General features: G+C 40.1%; 1 protein-coding gene across 1 annotated transcript in view; it reads left to right on the top strand.

The window, feature by feature from the left end:
- Window positions 1–18,319, top strand: part of LOC123507674 — a 190,876-nt gene that overhangs the window by 99,507 nt on the left and 73,050 nt on the right. The window contains 6 exon segments of the mRNA XM_045260787.1: window positions 2,754–2,895; window positions 2,898–2,922; window positions 4,932–5,081; window positions 8,892–9,024; window positions 10,955–11,198; window positions 14,199–14,366. Of these exon segments, the coding sequence (XP_045116722.1) occupies window positions 2,754–2,895; window positions 2,898–2,922; window positions 4,932–5,081; window positions 8,892–9,024; window positions 10,955–11,198; window positions 14,199–14,366 (862 nt within the window).

Below are 18,319 nucleotides of genomic sequence, written 5' to 3'. Positions count from 1 at the left end.
GTCAGGCAGTCAATTAGTCTTGTTTTCCTTTTTGATGTCTTTGTCGTCATTGTCATGTCTTTGTTCATACTCGAGTCTACTTTTTTTCTGCTAATTTTCTTACGGGAATGTTAATTTTTCTTCCTCTTTTTAGTTTTTATTGTTTTGTCATATTCTACGTCGACTATTGTTCATTCCTCTCTCATATTATTCAATGTATTAACCTTCTGAGGATTTAATTTGTATTGTTTTCTTCGTCGTTCTCGTCTTCTCGTCTTCCTCCTCGTCGTCCTCTAGTGGTCTTTCTCGTCTCGTCCTCTCGCGGCCTGTCGTCCATTCCTCTTAATACTGTTTTAACTAGACAATCGCCTTTCGGGAGTTTAAATTAGATCTTGGCCCGCTGCAAGGTAGGTCGAGTTCCAACCTTCCTCCAATTTCTGTGTTGGAATCATTGTTTTCTGGGTATTATTCATTCCTACCTTCACTTCATTCTCCTACGTTAAGTAGAGAGAGGGAAAAAATTGGACATATTTTCTCTTTTCATTATCAACAAATTTCTTGCTGTTTTATGTTTGTGACAACTGAAAATTCACATCACTATATAAAGGTATAAATACGAGATCTTTACAAGCACGTGCAGGAAGGAAAATAGGGAATAAAATGGCTTTCCAGTGTCTTCCATGTGATGTTTAAAGGTGGCTGTACAACAATAAGAAACAAATGGCAGTGAAAGGGTTGAAGTTGATAAAAAAAAAAAGCTGGTGTGTTAATTGCAGGAGAGAAAAGTTACAAAATAGCCCGTATCTCTCTCTCTCTCTCTCTCTCTCTCTCTCTCTCTCTCTCTCTCTCTCTCTCTCTCTCTCTCTCTCTCTTTCTCTCTCAGTATTTCCACTATTTCTTGGGTTCATTTTAGGGGAAATAACGCTGTCTATTTGTTGCCAGGAAGGGTGCCAACGCTACTCTCAAATCTCCTTTGTAAACACTACTGGATATTAATGTTGCTTGTCTATTAACTTCATTACAAGCGACTCCCTTTGAGCTCTTAATCTTTGTTCATCCCTACCATCTGTATGTTTCCCCTCCCTCTTACTTCCTTGTCTTACTTTCCCTCTTCCTTCCTTCCGCTTCTTGTTTTTTTCTTTGTTTTTGTATTTTCTACTAGTATCCTTATAATTTTTTGTCTTTTCCTCTTCCTTCAATTCCCGTTTTCTTTTCTTTTCCTCATTTTTTCTTCATTTCTTTGTTTTTTTCTTCCTATTCTTTCTTCCTTCTTCCAGCTGGTTCACTCTCTCTCTTTCCTCGTGTCTTCCTTCTTCATTTCCTTGTTTTTTTTTTTCATCCTACCTATGCTTCTCCTTTCTTATCTCTCTGCTTCCCTCCTCCCTTTTTGTCTTCTTCCTTCTTCCTACTGACTTTATTCTACTCTTCCTCACGTCCTCCATGTCTTCCTCTCTCCTTCCTTCATCTTTCTTGCTATGTTTCGTCTTCCCTTCCTCCTTGTTGCTCTTGCTCTCGCTTCTTGCCTGTATTCCTCCCTCCTTCCTGCAATCTTCATTTTTCCCTTTCTCTCTCTCTCTCTCTCTCTCTCTCTCTCTCTCTCTCTCTCTCTCTCTCTCTCTCTCTCTCTCTCTCTCTCTCTCTCTCTCTCTCTCTCTCTCTCTCTCTCTCTCTCTCTCTCTCTCTCTCTCTCTCTCTCTCTCTCTCTCTCTCTCTCCTCCGTCATTCTCGTCCTTCCCTGCTCCTTGTTCCTCTTGCTCCCGTCCCGCAGAAGATGTTACGTGAGTCATTGTGGTGACGGGATTGGGTGTGACGTGTTTCATTGTATTTTTCTCATAAGTTGTGTTGTGTTGGAGTCGAAGTGAGAGGAAATGTGGTGATGTATCAAGACTTGGCGGAAGAAATGGAGTGGTCTGTGTGTGTGTGTGTGTGTGTGTGTGTGTGTGTGTGTGTGTGTGTGTGTGTGTGTGTGTGTGTGTGTGTGTGTGTGTGTGTGTGTGTGTCTTTCCCAGTTGTGTGTCTTGTTCTGTTTTCTTTATGTAGTTGTTTTGTTTTGTCTTTAAAAGTTTGTGCTTAAGAATAGAGTGAGGAGTTGTGTTAGGGTTACTTTTGACTGAATTACCTTGTGCTTAGAAACTGAAAAATCACTATAGAATAAAAAACGAAGATCGAATGAATAAAAACAACATTGACATTAATTCATAAGAGATTTAAAACGAAACTATAAAAAAAACAGTGATACTAACTGACAGTTGTTACTTATGCTGAGAAACGAGGACAAATTTAAATAGACATAGACAATAACAACACAGACACACTAATCTATAAGTGCCGCCGTGGTACAGTGGAACCATGCGTGCTTTGGGGTCAGAGGGTTTCCAATGGCACGTGTTCGAATCCTGTCCACGGTCCGAGTGTAGGTTGGGCTTCCTCACTCGGGGCAACGGTTTCCTAGCGGGTGGGCTTTGAGATAGGAGGTACCCAAAAATACCCCCTTTAGCCCAGAAATTTCCGTGATAAGCCTACATGGTATAAATAAAATAAAATTTAAAAAAAAAAGTGTATATAAAACGAACAATATAATTTTATTGATATTATTTCCACCAATAAGAGAATACCAAATCAATAGAAATAAAACATTTAAAAGATCCATTGAAAACAGAATAAGGAAAAATAGACAAAGCATCAACAAGTGTTCCTGTACATGTGACCTTAGCAATGACCTTGACCCCTCGCTTGACCCCACCATTGACATTACCTGTCCCGCGTTCCCCCAGGTGTTCAATCTGTCCGGCCAGGGGGAGGTGAGCCACTTCCTGCCGCGTGTGCTGGAGCTGGGATGGCCTGACCAGCTGGCCCCCGCCCTGGAGCGCCTTTGTTCCATCTGCAAGGCCCTCGACTCCTGGATCACGCAGCACCCCAACACGTCGCCGTCCTCCACGCCAGGTGAGTCACGCCTAACACACAGGAACGAACGGGAGTACAGGTGTTGTCATTTTTATCTATTTTCGCCATTATCTTTTTTCGTTTTTTACTTTGTATTTTTATTTCATATTTTCTTTTCTTTTTTCATTTCATTTATTTATTTGTTATTTTTATGTCGGTCGATTTTTAGTTACTTTTACTTTGTCATAATTCTCTATCATGTTTTATTCATTTATTTTTATTTATGCATTTACTTACTTATTCATTTACATTTTTTCTGTTGAGCTGTTCAGGTATGCAAGATTCCTATGTCATTCTGGTATTATATCCACGAAGAAATGCATTTAATTCCCTTCAATACTTTACATCCCTTCAACACACCAACCTCACTGTACGAATTCACCTGTATCCTTGTTTAACTCTCTTCTCTAACCTAACCACGCATCACCATCACTCGTCTGCCGCGGCATCGTCCAAAGCACCACCTCAGTTCATGTGACACTTGTAAATTAGCGCTGTGCATGTGAGGAAGTGTCGGAGGGGGACTGTCAGGGCGATAGGAAGTTTGGTGGATTCAGTCGAGTGATTGGGAGAAGGAGCTGGCAGGGAGAGGACCTGGTTGAGGCTTCTTTTGGGGTCTCTCACAGAAGCGACACTCCCCTCAGATCAAAGGAGTGAAGCAGAGGCTGGGCCCGGGTTGAGGGGTGGTGACGGGGTAAGGGGAAGGAGAACCATGACCCAATTTGACATGAGTTCATGGTGTGTGTGTGTGTGTGTGTGTGTGTGTGTGTGTGTGTGTGTGTGTGTGTGTGTGTGTGTGTGTGTGTGTGTGTGTGTGTGTGTGTGTGTGTGTGTGTGTGTGTGTGTGTGTGTGTAAAGAATAGACACACAAACCCTGCTATACACAAAACACATTCCACGTCATACATATTCCAGAGGCGGCTCTGCACACATATTCATACAACCCGTTACAAATGTGCGTGTATGCATATATACATAAAGAGAATACACAAACCAAGTCAAGTCCAGAACACATGCATATTTTAATCTTTTTTTCGTTTCATCCCTTCTCTCTTGGTTTTTTTTTTATGAATTTTTTCTATCCCCCCTGACAGGACACGGTGACTGATGGCTTAATATGCTTGCTAGTGATGATTTTAATATATATATATATATATATATATATATATATATATATATATATATATATATATATATATATATATATATATATATATATATATACCACACATTTACCTTGCTTTACTTGAGTTTACCTGTTGATTTACGCTTCCAGATGATCATTTGTTTCGTTACTGTTCCTCAAGCGTCAGTGATGAGTCTATTACATATGGTTAAGTTAGATTACCTGAGTTTACCTGTTTACCTATGTATTCTTATTATAGCCTGTATGCAAATGGAGCTGCTCTACAATAAGTCTGCTGTTGTTAATTGTCCTTACCATATGATTTTTTTTCTTTTTTTCATGTATTTCGTTTCCCTTTTAGTGTTGCGGAGTATGGTTCGGTTCTACAAGTCTACTGCTTGTTTTTATCATGTGAAGTGTTTTAACCCTTCAGTACCATGACGCGTTTTCATATTCATTCTGGTTATTATTTGGTGATTTTATACAGCTTCAGAAACTTATGTGGAATTGAAATAATGAGGACTGGGCATTAATCTTCTGAGCTTAATAGACCCTTCCTCATGTCAATAAAATCGTCTAATCACACCCTAAACTCACAGTAAAAATGCGTCATAGTACTGAAGAGATTAATGCGCTTTTCTTTTTCATGTGTTGTTACAGAGTCGAATCCTACAAGTCTGCTGCTGTTTGTTCCTATCATGTGAAGTATTCTAATGCGTTTCTTCTTCCTTTTGGTGTTGCAGAGTATGGTTCCGTCCTACAACTCTGCTTCTACTTGTTCCTATCACCTAAAGTGTTCTGAAGTATTTCTCTTTTCATGCTGGTGTTTGTTCCTATTATGTGAAGTGTTCTAATGCATTTCCCTTTCCTCTGTGTGTTGCAGGGGCGGCTACGAGAAACTGGGCGTTGTGGTGGCGGCCTACATGCACTACAGCAACATCTGCGCCTCCACGGACCAGGCGCTCGACCGCTACGCCATGAAACGCTTCTTTGACGACAAGATTGGCCAGCTGTACCACCCCTCACAGAAAAGGTACGTGACTTTAGGGGAAGGAGAGGTACCGATTTGAGCTCTGAGTTCCGGGTTTTATTTCCTTCCCTTTCTATTTCCTCTTCTCTGCTTTCATTTCCTAACCTAACTTAACCTATACTCGTAAAACATGGCGTAGCATATCATAACATAACTTTTTCGTAACTTAACTAAACCAAACCTTTTTCCTGACTTCACCTAACCTGATCTAACCTAACCTAATCTTTCTTCTAACTTGATCTAACCTAATCTAATATTTCTTCAAACTTAACCTAACCAAACCTTTTCCTCACCTGATCTAACCTAACCTAATAATTTTTCCTTACTTAATCTAACTTAACCTAACCTGATATTTTCCTAACTTAGTCTAACCTAATCTTTTATTCTAACTTAACCTAACCTAATCTTTTTAACCTGATCTAACCTAACCTAAGCTTTTTCCTAACTTAATCTAACCTAACCTAACTTAATCTTTTTTCTAACCTAACTGTCCCAAAAAAAAAGGAATGTGTGAGTTATTATCGTAGTTTATGTGTTTCTGATTTCCTTTTTCTTTCCTTTCGTCTTCCTTTTTTGATAGTTTTTTTCTTTCTTTTTCTTTTTCTTTTCTGTCCTCTTAACGTTTTCTTTTTCTTTTTTATTTGATGCCAGCTTTGTTTTCGGATTTTATTGGCTGTTTTCTTTCTTCCTCTCGTATCACTCCTTCCACTTGCCTCTCTCTTCTCTTTCTCTCTTTCTTTCTTTATTTTCACTTTTATATCACTCCTTTCTGTTTCACTCTCTCTTTTTTCTTCTTTTATTTGTATTTGTATTTGTCCTCTTTTCTCTTATTTCGTTCCTGTCAGTACCGTGTTCCTTCTTTCGTCCTTGTCTTCTTTTCTCTTACGATTTTTTTTTTTTCATTGTCATTCCTCCTCCTCCTCCTCCTCCTCCTCCTCTTTTCCTCCTGCCCCTCACATTTCTCTTCGTCCTTTCCTCAAGCTCTCTTAAATTGGTTACCCTGCTTTAACTTTTCTCCAGCAAGCAACCTTCTTTGAGGGCCACGGCTTCTGATGGGACGGTGGTGGTGGTGGTGGTGGTGGTGGTGGTAGTGGTAAAATGCTGCGGCCTTTCCTCACTCTCCTCTCACCTCTCCCTCTCTCTCTCACCACTCCCACTTTCTATCAGTGCTCCTCTTCCTCTCTTCCTTGCTTTACCATCCTTATCCCTTATTTTTCTTCGCTTCTCCACTCATTTTCCTCTTCCTAATTCCTCTCTTCTGTTTCCCCATCTCTATTTCCCCTCCCTCTAGTTATTTTTCCTCCCTACTTCTCTATTTCTCTCTCTCTAATTGTTTTATTCCTCACTCTTCTCCCCCTCATCTCTCTATCTTCTCTATCTCATCATTTCTCTCCCCATTACTCCCTCTTCCTTCCTCACTAACTCTCTCTCTCTCTCTCTCTCTCTCTCTCTCTCTCTCTCTCTCTCTCTCTCTCTCTCTCTCTCTCTCTCTCTCTCTCTCTCTCTCTCTCTCTCTCTCTCTCTCTCTCTCTCTCTCTCTCTCTCCTCTCATAGGTCCAACTCTCCCTCCTGTCCTCTTCCCTCTCTGTGGTTTTAGAATCTGCTTCCTTTCATATATAAATGTTTTCAGGTCCCTTTCCACTCTTCTATGTTTCTTTTTCTTCTTTTATTTTCGTTCATTCTTTCAGGTTTAGAATTAAATGGCGCTTTTACTTTTTGTGGTTTTGTTAAATGCTGGGTTTTTTTTCTGTTTTGTTTTGTTTCTTTTTATTTCAAGGGATCTGTGAAGCGTTTCCATGTTTGTCTTCTTTCTTTTTCATTTTTCCTTTTTTTTTATTTTGTTAAGTTTGACAATGATTGTTTCTTTTGTGTTTTCAAGAAATCTCTCTCTCTCTCTCTCTCTCTCTCTCTCTCTCTCTCTCTCTCTCTCTCTCTCTCTCTCTCTCTCTCTCTCTCTCTCTCTCTCTCTCTCTCTCTCTCTCTCTCTCTCTCTCTCTCTCTCTCTCATCAGAAATATTCAAGGCGCCTGATTATTTTTCCTTTCCCTCACATAATTAATACTTATTAGTTTTTCATCACATTCGCGATTCATGAATTTATTTGAGGTGGAAAAGAAAAAAAAGAAGTGTACCTTGCATTCAAGAGAGGAATATATCTTTTTCCCTCTCCTCGTGTAATCATAGGAAAAATGTTTTTAATATAATGTACGCTGAATAAATGAATCCTGTCCCTTTTTATTTCAGTTTTTAAGTAGAATATTTCCCTTAAGGGGCAAAGAGTAATTCATTTTAATGCAACTCACCTTAAGGTAATTAACGTGTGATATATGGACGATAAAGCTTGTGGGGGAGCAGGTGATCTACAGGAGGGGAAGATGGGAAGAGGAGACCAGGTTACGAAGGAAGGGAAGAAATGACCAGAAAGCGGAGGAAGAGGAAGAGGAAAGGAAATGGGGAACTAATAGAAGCGTTACTAGAAATTAAGGAAGATGGTGCTAGGTTTGCGAGAAAGAAAACGGGATACTGGTTTAGAAAGGATGGGAGACTATGGTGATGAGGAAGGGAAAGAGTGCTGGGCTGGGACTGCAAGCGAAGGGATGAAGTTCGAGACCAGGAAGGAGGACAAGGGACAGGGTGGAGGAAGAGCAAGGGTAATAGGTTAAAGAAGAGGGAAATGGGTTCTAGATTAGGAAGAAATTGAAGCTTAGTAAAGTCAATAAGATGTTTTATTTTCTTCTTATTTCACGGTCTTTATAATGAATGCTTGATGTAATGCTTTTTAATGTTCAATTATTGTAATTTGTACCAGAAAAAAATATTGCAATATATCTATTTGGCAGAAAAATATCTGTGGTTAATAGAAAAATATCTACCTATCTATCAAATTGGGAAGGTGTAGGTCAGATAAATGTATGAAAATCACCTTAGTTATCCCAATTATTAAGGAGACAGGTAAGTCAACAGAAATATCCTTCATAAGTGTCCTTCCTTTCTGTGTTAATCAGCAAAAGGTAAATCGATGAGGTTTTTTTTCTTATTTGTAGTTTCTTATTTTGAGAGAACCATTATTGCTAGGTTTTTTTCTCTCTTCTTTCTCATATTCGTGCTCTTGGTTGGACATCTCTACATAAAGATCAGGTTATAAAATGGTAAAATTGAGCTTTCTTTCCTTATTTTCATTGTTTTTTGTTTCTTCATTATTGTTCTCTTTTGAACTATCTAGCAAATAAAAAGTAATAGATAAATGAATGAAATAAAAACTGATAGCCATTATTACTAAACTATTTTTTGTTTACTGTTTACTCGTTAGTGTACTGTTGATTGGACTCCTCTGCACTTTAAAATAGAAAAATAATAAATAAATGAATAGATTGAAACTGGCTACCTATTATCTTTTAGCTCTTATCTTCTTTTTTCTTTTCTCGCTTCGTTTTTGCTCTATTGTACTGTATTACTTTGACTCCTTCAGTACTGGGACGCATTTTTACCTTGAGTTTGGGTATGATTACACAATTTTATTTACATGAGGAAGAGTTTATGGAGGTCAGAGGATTAATTGGTAGAATCTTCACTATCTTAATCCTCCACATAATTTCCTGAAGCTGTCTAAAATCACCAAATAGTAAGCAGAATGAATATGATAACACGTCATGGCACTGAAGGAACTGAACTGAACTCCTGAACGCTTGGAAATTAAAGGATGAATAAATAGATTACAAAAATAACACATCAAAATAAATCACGACACAAGAAAAAGGTAAATAAAACAATTGAAGAAAAATCACACCTCACTTACCTTCGTCGCCTCCTCCAGGTACGTGCACTACTTCGCGGGGCTGCTGTCCGGGGTGATCCGCATCAACTCTAGTCCTCTCTACCTGAACACTCTCATTCTGGACGGCATCCCACACTTCGAACCACGCGGAGGCTGCCATCTCTTCATCAAGGTAAGCCACAGGGTGTAGTAGTAGTAGTTGTAGTAGTAGTAGTAGTAGTAGTAGTAGTAGTAGTAATAGTAGTAGAAGTAGTAGTAGTGGTAGTTGTACTAGTAGTAGTAGTAGTAGTAGTAGTAGTAGTAGTAGTAGCAGCAGTGGTGGGTAGTAAGTAGCAGCAGTAGCAGTAGCAGTGGTGGTGGTGGTGGTGGTGGTGGTGCAGTGCAGTGGTGCAGTGGTGGTGGTGTGGTGGTGGTGGTGGTGGTGGTGTGGTGGTGGTGGTGGTGGTGGTGGTGGTGGTGTGGTGGTGGTGGTGGTGGTGGTGGTGGTGGTGGTGGTGGTGGTGGTGGTGGTGGTGGTGGTGGTGGTGGTGGTGGTGGTGGTGGTGGTGGTGGTGGTGGTGGTGGTGGTGGTGGTGGTGGTGGTGGTGGTGGTGTGGTGGTGGTGGTGGTGGTGGTGGTGGTGGTGGTGGTGGTGGTGGTGGTGGTGGTGGTGGTGGTGGTGGTGGTGGTGGTGGTGGTGGTGGTGGTGGTGGTGGTGGTGGTGGTGGTGGTGGTGGTGGTGATTGGACCAGTGGGGTCAGTGGTAATGGTGGTGGTGGTGGTAGCGGTGCTGGCAGTGGTAGTGGTGGTATATTGGTGGTAAAGTGGCAGTGGTGGTGGTAGTAGTGGTAGTGGTAGTAGTAGCAGTGGTAGTAGTAGTAGTAGTAGTAGTAGTAGTAGTAGTAGTAGTAGTAGTAGTAGTAGCAGTAGTAGAAGTAGTAGTAGTTTCAAGACATTTGTCCCTTTCTTTCGTCTGATCCTTTGACCTGCAAGGGGATTAGCAATTAAGTGGGCCTTTTTTTTTGTTGACCTTGACAAGTTTCTCCTCTTACATAAAAAATAGTAGTAGTAGCAGTAGTAGTAGTAGTAGTAGTAGTAGTAGTAGCAGTAGTAGTAGTAGTAGTAGTAGTAGTAGTAGTAGTAGTAGTAGTAGTAGTAGTAGTAGTAGTAGTAGTAGTAGTAGTAGTAGTAGTAGTAGTAGTAGTAGTAGTAGTAGTAGTAGTAGTAGTAGTAGTATCCAGAAAAAGAACAGGCCAATACTGGGTTAACTGTTTAAGAGGAAAAACATATAAAGAACAAAATTTATACAAAACTGTGAAGGAAAAGAAGGAAAAAGGAAAAGGTCATTGTGTTTTAGAGATGTTTGTTTATTTTTCCTATTGTTTCGGTCTTTCTGGACTTCTGTTTCTAAAATTAGTCTTAATGTTTGGATATCGCTGCAAGAGAGAGTGCTATGAGTGGAAAGGTTATAGGGGAGAGAGAGAGAGAGAGAGAGAGAGAGAGAGAGAGAGAGAGAGAGAGAGAGAGAGAGAGAGAGAGAGAGAGAGAGAGGTAAGCTAAGTCAGCTCTGCCTCCACCACTGGGGCGTGTAATCTCCGAAACAACACCGACAAAACACACACAACACCAAAAACACACGCCAAACACCTCCTCACAAACCCCTTCAGAATAACACACACACACGCACTCACACACACACACACACACACACACACACACACACACACACACACACACACACACACACACACACACACACACACACACACACACACACACACACACATTTTATAGAGGGGAGCTCTGATCTAGGCCACGAAAAGAACAACGAAAAATGGAGTTACTTGGAAAAAGACCCAGTAAAAAAGCTTCAGGTAAAAAATAGTAATTCAAATACAAAAATAGAGAAAGTAAGACTCGCCATCACACAACCAAAACCTAAGATAGCATAACATAACATAACATAACATAACATAACATAACATAACAAAACTTAACTACCTAACTGACCTAAATAACTTAACTGAAACTACCCAGCACACAACCCAAATCTAACCCAACCCAACCCAATCCAACCTAAACCAAACCCAACCCAGTCCTTAACCAGTCCTCTTTTCCTTCAGATTTACCAGGGAATGACGCCCATTTACACCTCGGGCATCTACAACCTGACGGAGACGATGAGGCAGGTGACGCTGGTGTTCGAGATGGGTGTGCAGCTGCGGGGCGACATTCTGCTGAAGGCCTACCACCGCCGTCTCATGCCTGCCTCCAGGGAAGTGATCTTCAGGATGCAGTTCCACACTTGCACTGTCTCTGAAAAGGTGCTCTCCTTTACACGGAATGACCTGGACGACGCTTGCAACGGTACGTGTTTGGCCTAGAGGAGGAGGAGGAGGAGGAGGAGGAGGAGGAGGAGGAGGAGAAAGTGGCGGTGGTGGTGGTGGAAGAAGAGGAGAAGATGAAGAGGATTAATATTAGATGTTGTGAGATGAGGAAGAGGAAAAGGAGTTAGAAGAGCAGTAGAAAGGGAAGTTGTAATGAAAAGGAAGGAGGGTCGGAAGAGGAGTAGAATGGGAAGCTGTAAAATAAGGAAGAGGGATAGGAGATGGAAGAGGAAACAGAAGGTGAAAAGGAGTTGGAGAAGGAGTAAAAGGAAAAGCTGAAAGATTAGGAAGAGGTAGGGGAGTTGGAAAAAGAGGAATAGGAGGGAAAGTTGTAAAATAAGGAAGAGGAAGAGGAGCTGAAGAGAATTAGTAGAAGAAGGAGTGGTAAGATTAGGAAGGAGAAGGGAAGTTGCAAGAGGAGTAAGCTGAGGTAGAAGAGAATAAGAACGAAAGTTATAATGAAACTAGAAATTAAAATAAAGAAAGGTGATAGTGAAGAAGGAAGATTGGCAGTTTTAAAAGAGGGAGAAAAAGGATGGTAGTTGTAAGAGAACAAAAAGAAGGAGGGATATTTGTAAGAACAGTAGGAGAGAGGGGAGTTCTAATTAAGAAAGATGGCAGTTGAGGAGTGAAAAATGTGAAAGGAAGATGATGAGGGTGAAGAAGGAAGAGAAGGAAGAGTTGAAAGAGATGATGGTGTAGAAGGAAGAGGAAAAATAGCAAGAGAAAGAAGAAAATATATGGATATAAGAGAAAGTGATGGAGATGCAGATTGATTGGTTGGGAATGTATATAGATGTTTCTTTATAATATATTGAAGGATTTTGATGCGTAATTATCTTAACAGTAGCAGCATCACCATTACCGTCATTATTATCAATTTGAATAAGTTTATTTGTTTTCTTTCTTTTTTCCCATGAGAATAAACAAACTTCAAATATTTCATTAGCAACATAATCACATCAGTTTTCAATACAAGGTGTAGTTCAATTTTTCCATATTAAGTGTTGATTATGGTATTTTACCCTCACTTCTCTTTCCAGGACATTGCATTAATATATCAAAGCAGCGGAAATCACAAGCTGCAATTTTAGTTTCGCATTTCAATCATTTGTAATTGTTTGTATTCCTTGAACTTTCTTTTATGCTGTCTTTTCTTATTCAGTTCTTCTAAGCAGAGGAAATCACAAGCTGCAATTTTAGTTTCACATTTCAATCATCTGTAATTGTTTTTATTTCTTTAACTTTATTTTATACTTCATTTCCTTTACTTTTCTTATATTTTTGTAAGGTTATTGTCTTGATCTGCGTTTCTCTGGGTCAGTAAAACACGGAATAAGTGAAAGGATAGGAAAGAACGCGTATGTAAACAATGTCAGTGCTAATGTTTGAATGGCAATTGAAGTTAAGCCAGTCAATAAAGATCAAAGTTAATGAGAGCAAAAAGAAAGAAGGAAGAGAAGACTAGGAAGATCTGTTGTTGCATTCATTCCTCTTCTGTCATTCCGTTTTCCTTTATAACTGAAGCGAAAGAACCAAACAAAACGTATGTGAAGAATATCACCAGTAATGTTAGAAATGGAGATTGATGCGTATAGATCAAAGTAAATGACCACAGAAAGAAAGAGGAAGAGGAGACGAAGAAGAATAAGAAGACCTGTTGTTGCAAAATTTCCTTTCCCATCATTACATTTTTCCCTTTCAATTCCCTTCGTTTCAGTTCAATAAATTGTCTTATATTTCGTTCCTATAATTGCTTTGATTGGTTGCAAATCTGATTTCTGTGTCTGATAATAAGAAAACGTAAAAGTCCTCATCATCTTGCCGCTCGGGGAGAACAAGAGAGGACGCCTTGTATATTTTCAGTAACTCAGCAAAAATCCAATCATATTTCACTCCCTGAAGTTCCCTAGTGACGTTAATTCATACTCTTAATCTTATTACGTCTAATTCCGGTATAATTTTTCCGCCTGGCATTCTTTTTTTTCCCCACCCGCCATTCCAGGATTAAAAGAACACTACAGCTGAAATCGTATTTATAAACATGAAAGGACGGACGATTGCAATCCTCGAAAGCGACTCTTTTGATACTCAGAGGAAGAAGAAAAGAGAGAGAGATGGAGAGGAAGGGAATAGAAACCCACATGCACATAAGTACCAGGTGGAAGGAGAGAGTAAGAGGACAGCAACATCACTCAAACATCCACACCTGATATTTTGACACCAAGGGGAAGGAGAGAAAGAAAACGGAGAGGACAGGAACATTACACTCTTACACCTGTACCCTTCCACCCACACCCATCACTCTCACCTACACACACTCACACTCTTTCGTTCCCTCGTGTAATCCTCGCTACTCTCCACTCCCTTTACCAAACTGCCAGCGGGTGCGTACATACATACACTCCACATTCTCCTACACCCTTTCCATTTTAATCACTAACTCCTGAATACAGTGAGCTGCGGGACCGACTAAACAATCCCAGGCGTTCCCCCTCGACTGTAATCCTCAGCCCTTCAGTGCGCGGGAAGGGGAAGACAGGGAAGGACAGAGAGAAGGCAGGGGGAAGATCTCGCATCACATCACTCCTCTTCTAAGTCACTCCTCCCTGTCACTCCGGTGGTTATCTCCTTACCTGCTTCTGTATTTCTTCCTTCCTGTGACTTTAGCTCCTTCATTTGGGTGATTCAAGACTTTTATCCTTCAGTTTTTATTATTTTTGTATATTTCTGGTGGGTTTTGCATTTCAGTGGACATTTTCTATACGTTTTTGCTTTTGCCCAGTGTCTCTCTTACAGAAAAGGTCTCACCACTTCCCTTGTCTCTATCATTCACTCCTCTGTCTCTTCACAGTATTATTCTCAGACATCATCACTCGCCCTGTCTACCAATCACTCCTCTCTCACTCCCCTTCTGATTTCCAAGACTTAAGCATTCCTCTTTATCACTCTTTGTCACTTCCAACTGTTATTCCCCCAGACATGAGGTTCCCCTTGGATGGCAGCGTGGAGCTACACTTCACTCACTCCCCCGAGGACAGGCCACGCTCGGTGTCCAATGTGTCCTGCGATAAGTCCCCCTGTGCCATCGCCTCCTGGGACTCTTACGAAAACATCAACTTCACAATGGAACAAGTGGACGAGCAAGGTAAAGTCCTGTTACATTTTCTCTTTTGATTACCTGTGGACGCTGTGTTACTTGCTTCTTGTGTTACTTTTATCTTTTTAATCTACTCGTATCTCTTAGGTGTATTTGTGTAAGTGTGTGTATATATATAGTGTGTGTGTATCTAAGTGTGAGTGTTTTTTTTTTATGTGTGTATGTGTGTATGTACGTACAGGTATGTGTGCGCGTGTAATAATTAATAACGGTTGGTGTTTGTCTGTCTGTCTGTCTGCATGCCTAAATGAAATGAAAGGAGGTTTGTAGTTGTATTAAAGGTTAAAGATTGCAAGTTAGTATGTAAGGATGACTGAAATTTAAAACACGTAAATAAAATACATAAAAGAAAGCGTAAAATACATAAAAATATCACTAATTACTTTAAAAATAGGGGAAAAATCTCATCACGATACACAAAACTCACAGAAAAGCAGATAATATAAACACGAACATGAACTAAAAGATACAAGATATGCACCATTTCTAAAGGAACTGGTGAAAGGAGAAGAGTTGTGGGCGGTGGAGAGAAAAAAAAAGGTTAAGGAGAATTGATTGACTTGTCTGAAAAGAAAAAAACGCAATTGTAGGAAGAGGAAGATGAAGAGGAGAAATAAGAGGAGAAGAAAATAGAAAGAAAAGGTGGAGCAAGAGGAGGAATAAAGAAAGAGAGGTGTAAGAAAAGAAGGAAATAGAGAGAAAAAAAGATAAATTAGAAAAATAAATAGTGAAAGTAAAGAATGAGATTGTAATGAAGGAGAGAGAGAGAGAGAGAGAGAGAGAGAGAGAGAGAGAGAGAGAGAGAGAGAGAGAGAGAGAGAGAGAGAGATTATCACTAACACAAACACATCTTCGAAACCATAACCTAATCTAGACCAGCCATCTCCTTTAACAAGCAGCTTCCCACGTCACTGTATTTGCGTCTGTCTAAATACTTGAACACCTGGCGTGATTAATGAACAGATGCGGTGATTAATTTATTCTCGGCTCCCAGGTGACAAATGGCGGTCCTCTGCCAGCTCACTAATGAACCTTAATGTTCCCTCAGTCACATCAACTCATCCTGAACTCATCCGTCGTTTGAGTACATGATGCGTCTCTTGTTGATGGTTTTTATTTGTTATTGATCTTTTTATTTCTTCCTCATCAATTGAGTAACCTCGCCTCATTCCCTCCTGTACATATTTCTCGTCATAATTCACCGATATGATACTTAATATGTGAGTTCAGGTTAGCTTTGGTTACTTTACTCCTTAACAAAGCGTCGCACGTCACAAGGGTCACAGGTATACGCGTAGAAGTTTTTATCATTCAACATCTCGCAGTGCGTTATTTCAACCTTCATTGAGTTGAACAGAAAACTTTATCATCACGACATAAGAAAACCACAAAATATCCTTCACAAAACACCAAACTCCGATGAAAAGCAGAAAGAGAACACGAACCAGGAACGAAACAGTTACCCGTCCATCTTTTGTGTGCGCGCCTCGACACACAGACACACAGACACACATGCAATCCTGTAGCACATCTCCTTTAACCCCGCGCCGCTTAACCTACTGAATCACATATGGATTTCCTTCGCCAACAAGCCCAGCAAGCATGTAACTGTCCAGCCTGTCGCTACGGGCACATCGGATTGTGAAAAGTGGAGTACGGATCCCCAAGACTTCATCAGCTAGGGCGGGGTGAGCGGCAGAGTGGCAGGGTGGCGGGTGCGGCGGCGTGAAAGGGTACTTAGTTAAGTCTGCGGAATATACGTGCAGGGGTGGTGAGGCCAAATGGTAGTGCAGTGAAGTTGTTGTGCCTGCTTTTGTGTGTTAGTGATTTGTGTTGTGTCTTTGTTTTATTCACTTGTTGGGAGTGTTGTTATTGTTGGTTCAGCTGTTCATATTTATTTTCTTTCCCTCATAACATGTAGCATCTGTTCGTTTCTTTCATTATATTCAGTACTTGGGAGTGTTGCTATTGTTGGTTTACTCTTTCATTCTTCTTTTTTTCTTATTCCCCATTCACTTCCCTACTTCTCATCTTTCTGTTTTGCTTTATTCCGCACTTAGGAATGTTAGTAATTCAGACCACTCCCTCCCTTTCTCCTCTGTCACCTCATCATCTCGTCCTACTCTTTTTACTCCCAAATATCCTCCTTTAATGATATCCCAACGGCTCCCTACTTATTTTGATCCAATATCCAGTTATTTTGCTTGTTTATTCTTCTAACTCCCCTCATCTCCCTTTCCTCCTCTTCTAACTCCCCTCATTTCCGTATTTTTTATTATTACCGTACGTTTTTCCACTAGTATTCTTTCCTTCTCTTACTTTTCATTATTCTTACTCTAGTGACACACCTCCTATCCTTCCTATTTCCCTGTGTTCATCTCTTTTTCCTCCTTTTGCTTTACATGGTGTCCGATTAGGTTGTTGAAAATATAAACGTAAAAATAAGCTGAAGTTGTAAGAGGAGGAAGACTAAAAGGATGAGAGTGATGTTAGTAGAAAGGAGCAGTAAATTAATGATGGTAAGGAATGTGATGAAGGATAAAGAAAAAAAAAGACCATGAAAATATAAGAGGAAAAATAGATTAATATCACGATGATGAAAGAAAAAGAGTTGAAAGTACCAATACGAGAATTTTTAAAAGGGGAAAGAAAATGAGAGAGTAATGGAGGTACGGAACTTTCATGTACTGTACGTAACAACACGGGATAAAAAAAAAGTAAAAAAAAAAAAAAGAAAAAGTGAAAAGAAAATAGGGCGGGGATAGAAAAGACAAGGAGGAAAAAAAAACTTAGGTAACAAGAGTCAAGAACCTTCCTTCTTCCGTAAAACTTTAAACTTTCCAAACTCCTGCTTCATGCTGACGTCAGAATCAATCAGTATGCAAATTAAGGAACAAGAAGAACAACAAAGAGCATAAAAAAATACAACACACACACACACACACACACACACACACACACACACACACACACACACACACACACACACACGCACACCTGGTCCCCGCCTTCTCTCATCACCATCATTAGCCATCTGTCCAAACCTTATTAGGGGAGTCAGCACCTTGTAATTCGTAAAAGTGCCACGCCAAGGTGAGCTTAGATACTTCTTTCGCCTTCCTGACGCCACGGGGAAACTAAGCACTCAGGAGGTGACAGGTGGTGATCAGGTGACAAATAGGTAAAGAGATGATAAATAGGTGATGACTAAATGACAAATAGATGGGAAGAGGTGATGAATAAATGGTGAATTGGAGTAAACTGGTGGTAAATAGATGATAAATACAGTAGATGGTAAATAGATGGTAAATAGGTAAGCAGGTTGTAAGCAGGTAATATTTTGGAGAGAAATACATGTAAAGAGTTGTTAAGTTGTTTGTAGAAAATGGTAAATGGGTAAAAACATATAGTGAATAGGGAGACAGGTAGTAATAGGTATAGAAAGAGAATATATATAATTGTAAACAGGTAGTAAACACAAAGAGATGATGAGTACACTGGCCGCCAATGAAAGTGGCGCGTGTTGTTTTTGTGTTTTTTCGTACCATGCATACCATTAAATTTGCCTTAATCATCTATTACTATCATTAAAAATATAATTTCTTTACCTTACCTAATATTTTGTGCTGTTTCCCTTCCTCTTTATGACAGATTCCAACCGACGTGGTACAGAATCTGCTAGTTTTTCCAGATATGTAGGTGACAGTTCTCCCCACACTTGCACGACCGCCTGCTTGAGCTTCGCTACACTGCTCGTGTCCAGATCCTGGAGCTTCTTTTCATCATACTCCACACATTTTCAATCGGGTTTAGGTCTGGACTGTTTGCTGGCCAACTTTCAAAATAATTAAGTTCACACATGCCAAACCATTCCCTTACAATGTTGGCCGTATGGCATGACGCACCGTCCTGCATGAAGGTTTCACCGTTACACTTGTCGA

The sequence above is a fragment of the Portunus trituberculatus genome, chromosome 23, assembly GCF_017591435.1.
Source record: "Portunus trituberculatus isolate SZX2019 chromosome 23, ASM1759143v1, whole genome shotgun sequence".
NCBI classification, from domain to species: domain Eukaryota; kingdom Metazoa; phylum Arthropoda; class Malacostraca; order Decapoda; family Portunidae; genus Portunus; species Portunus trituberculatus.
The sequence above is the reverse complement of the archived record's forward strand: the minus strand, read 5'-3'. Positions and strand labels throughout refer to the sequence as shown.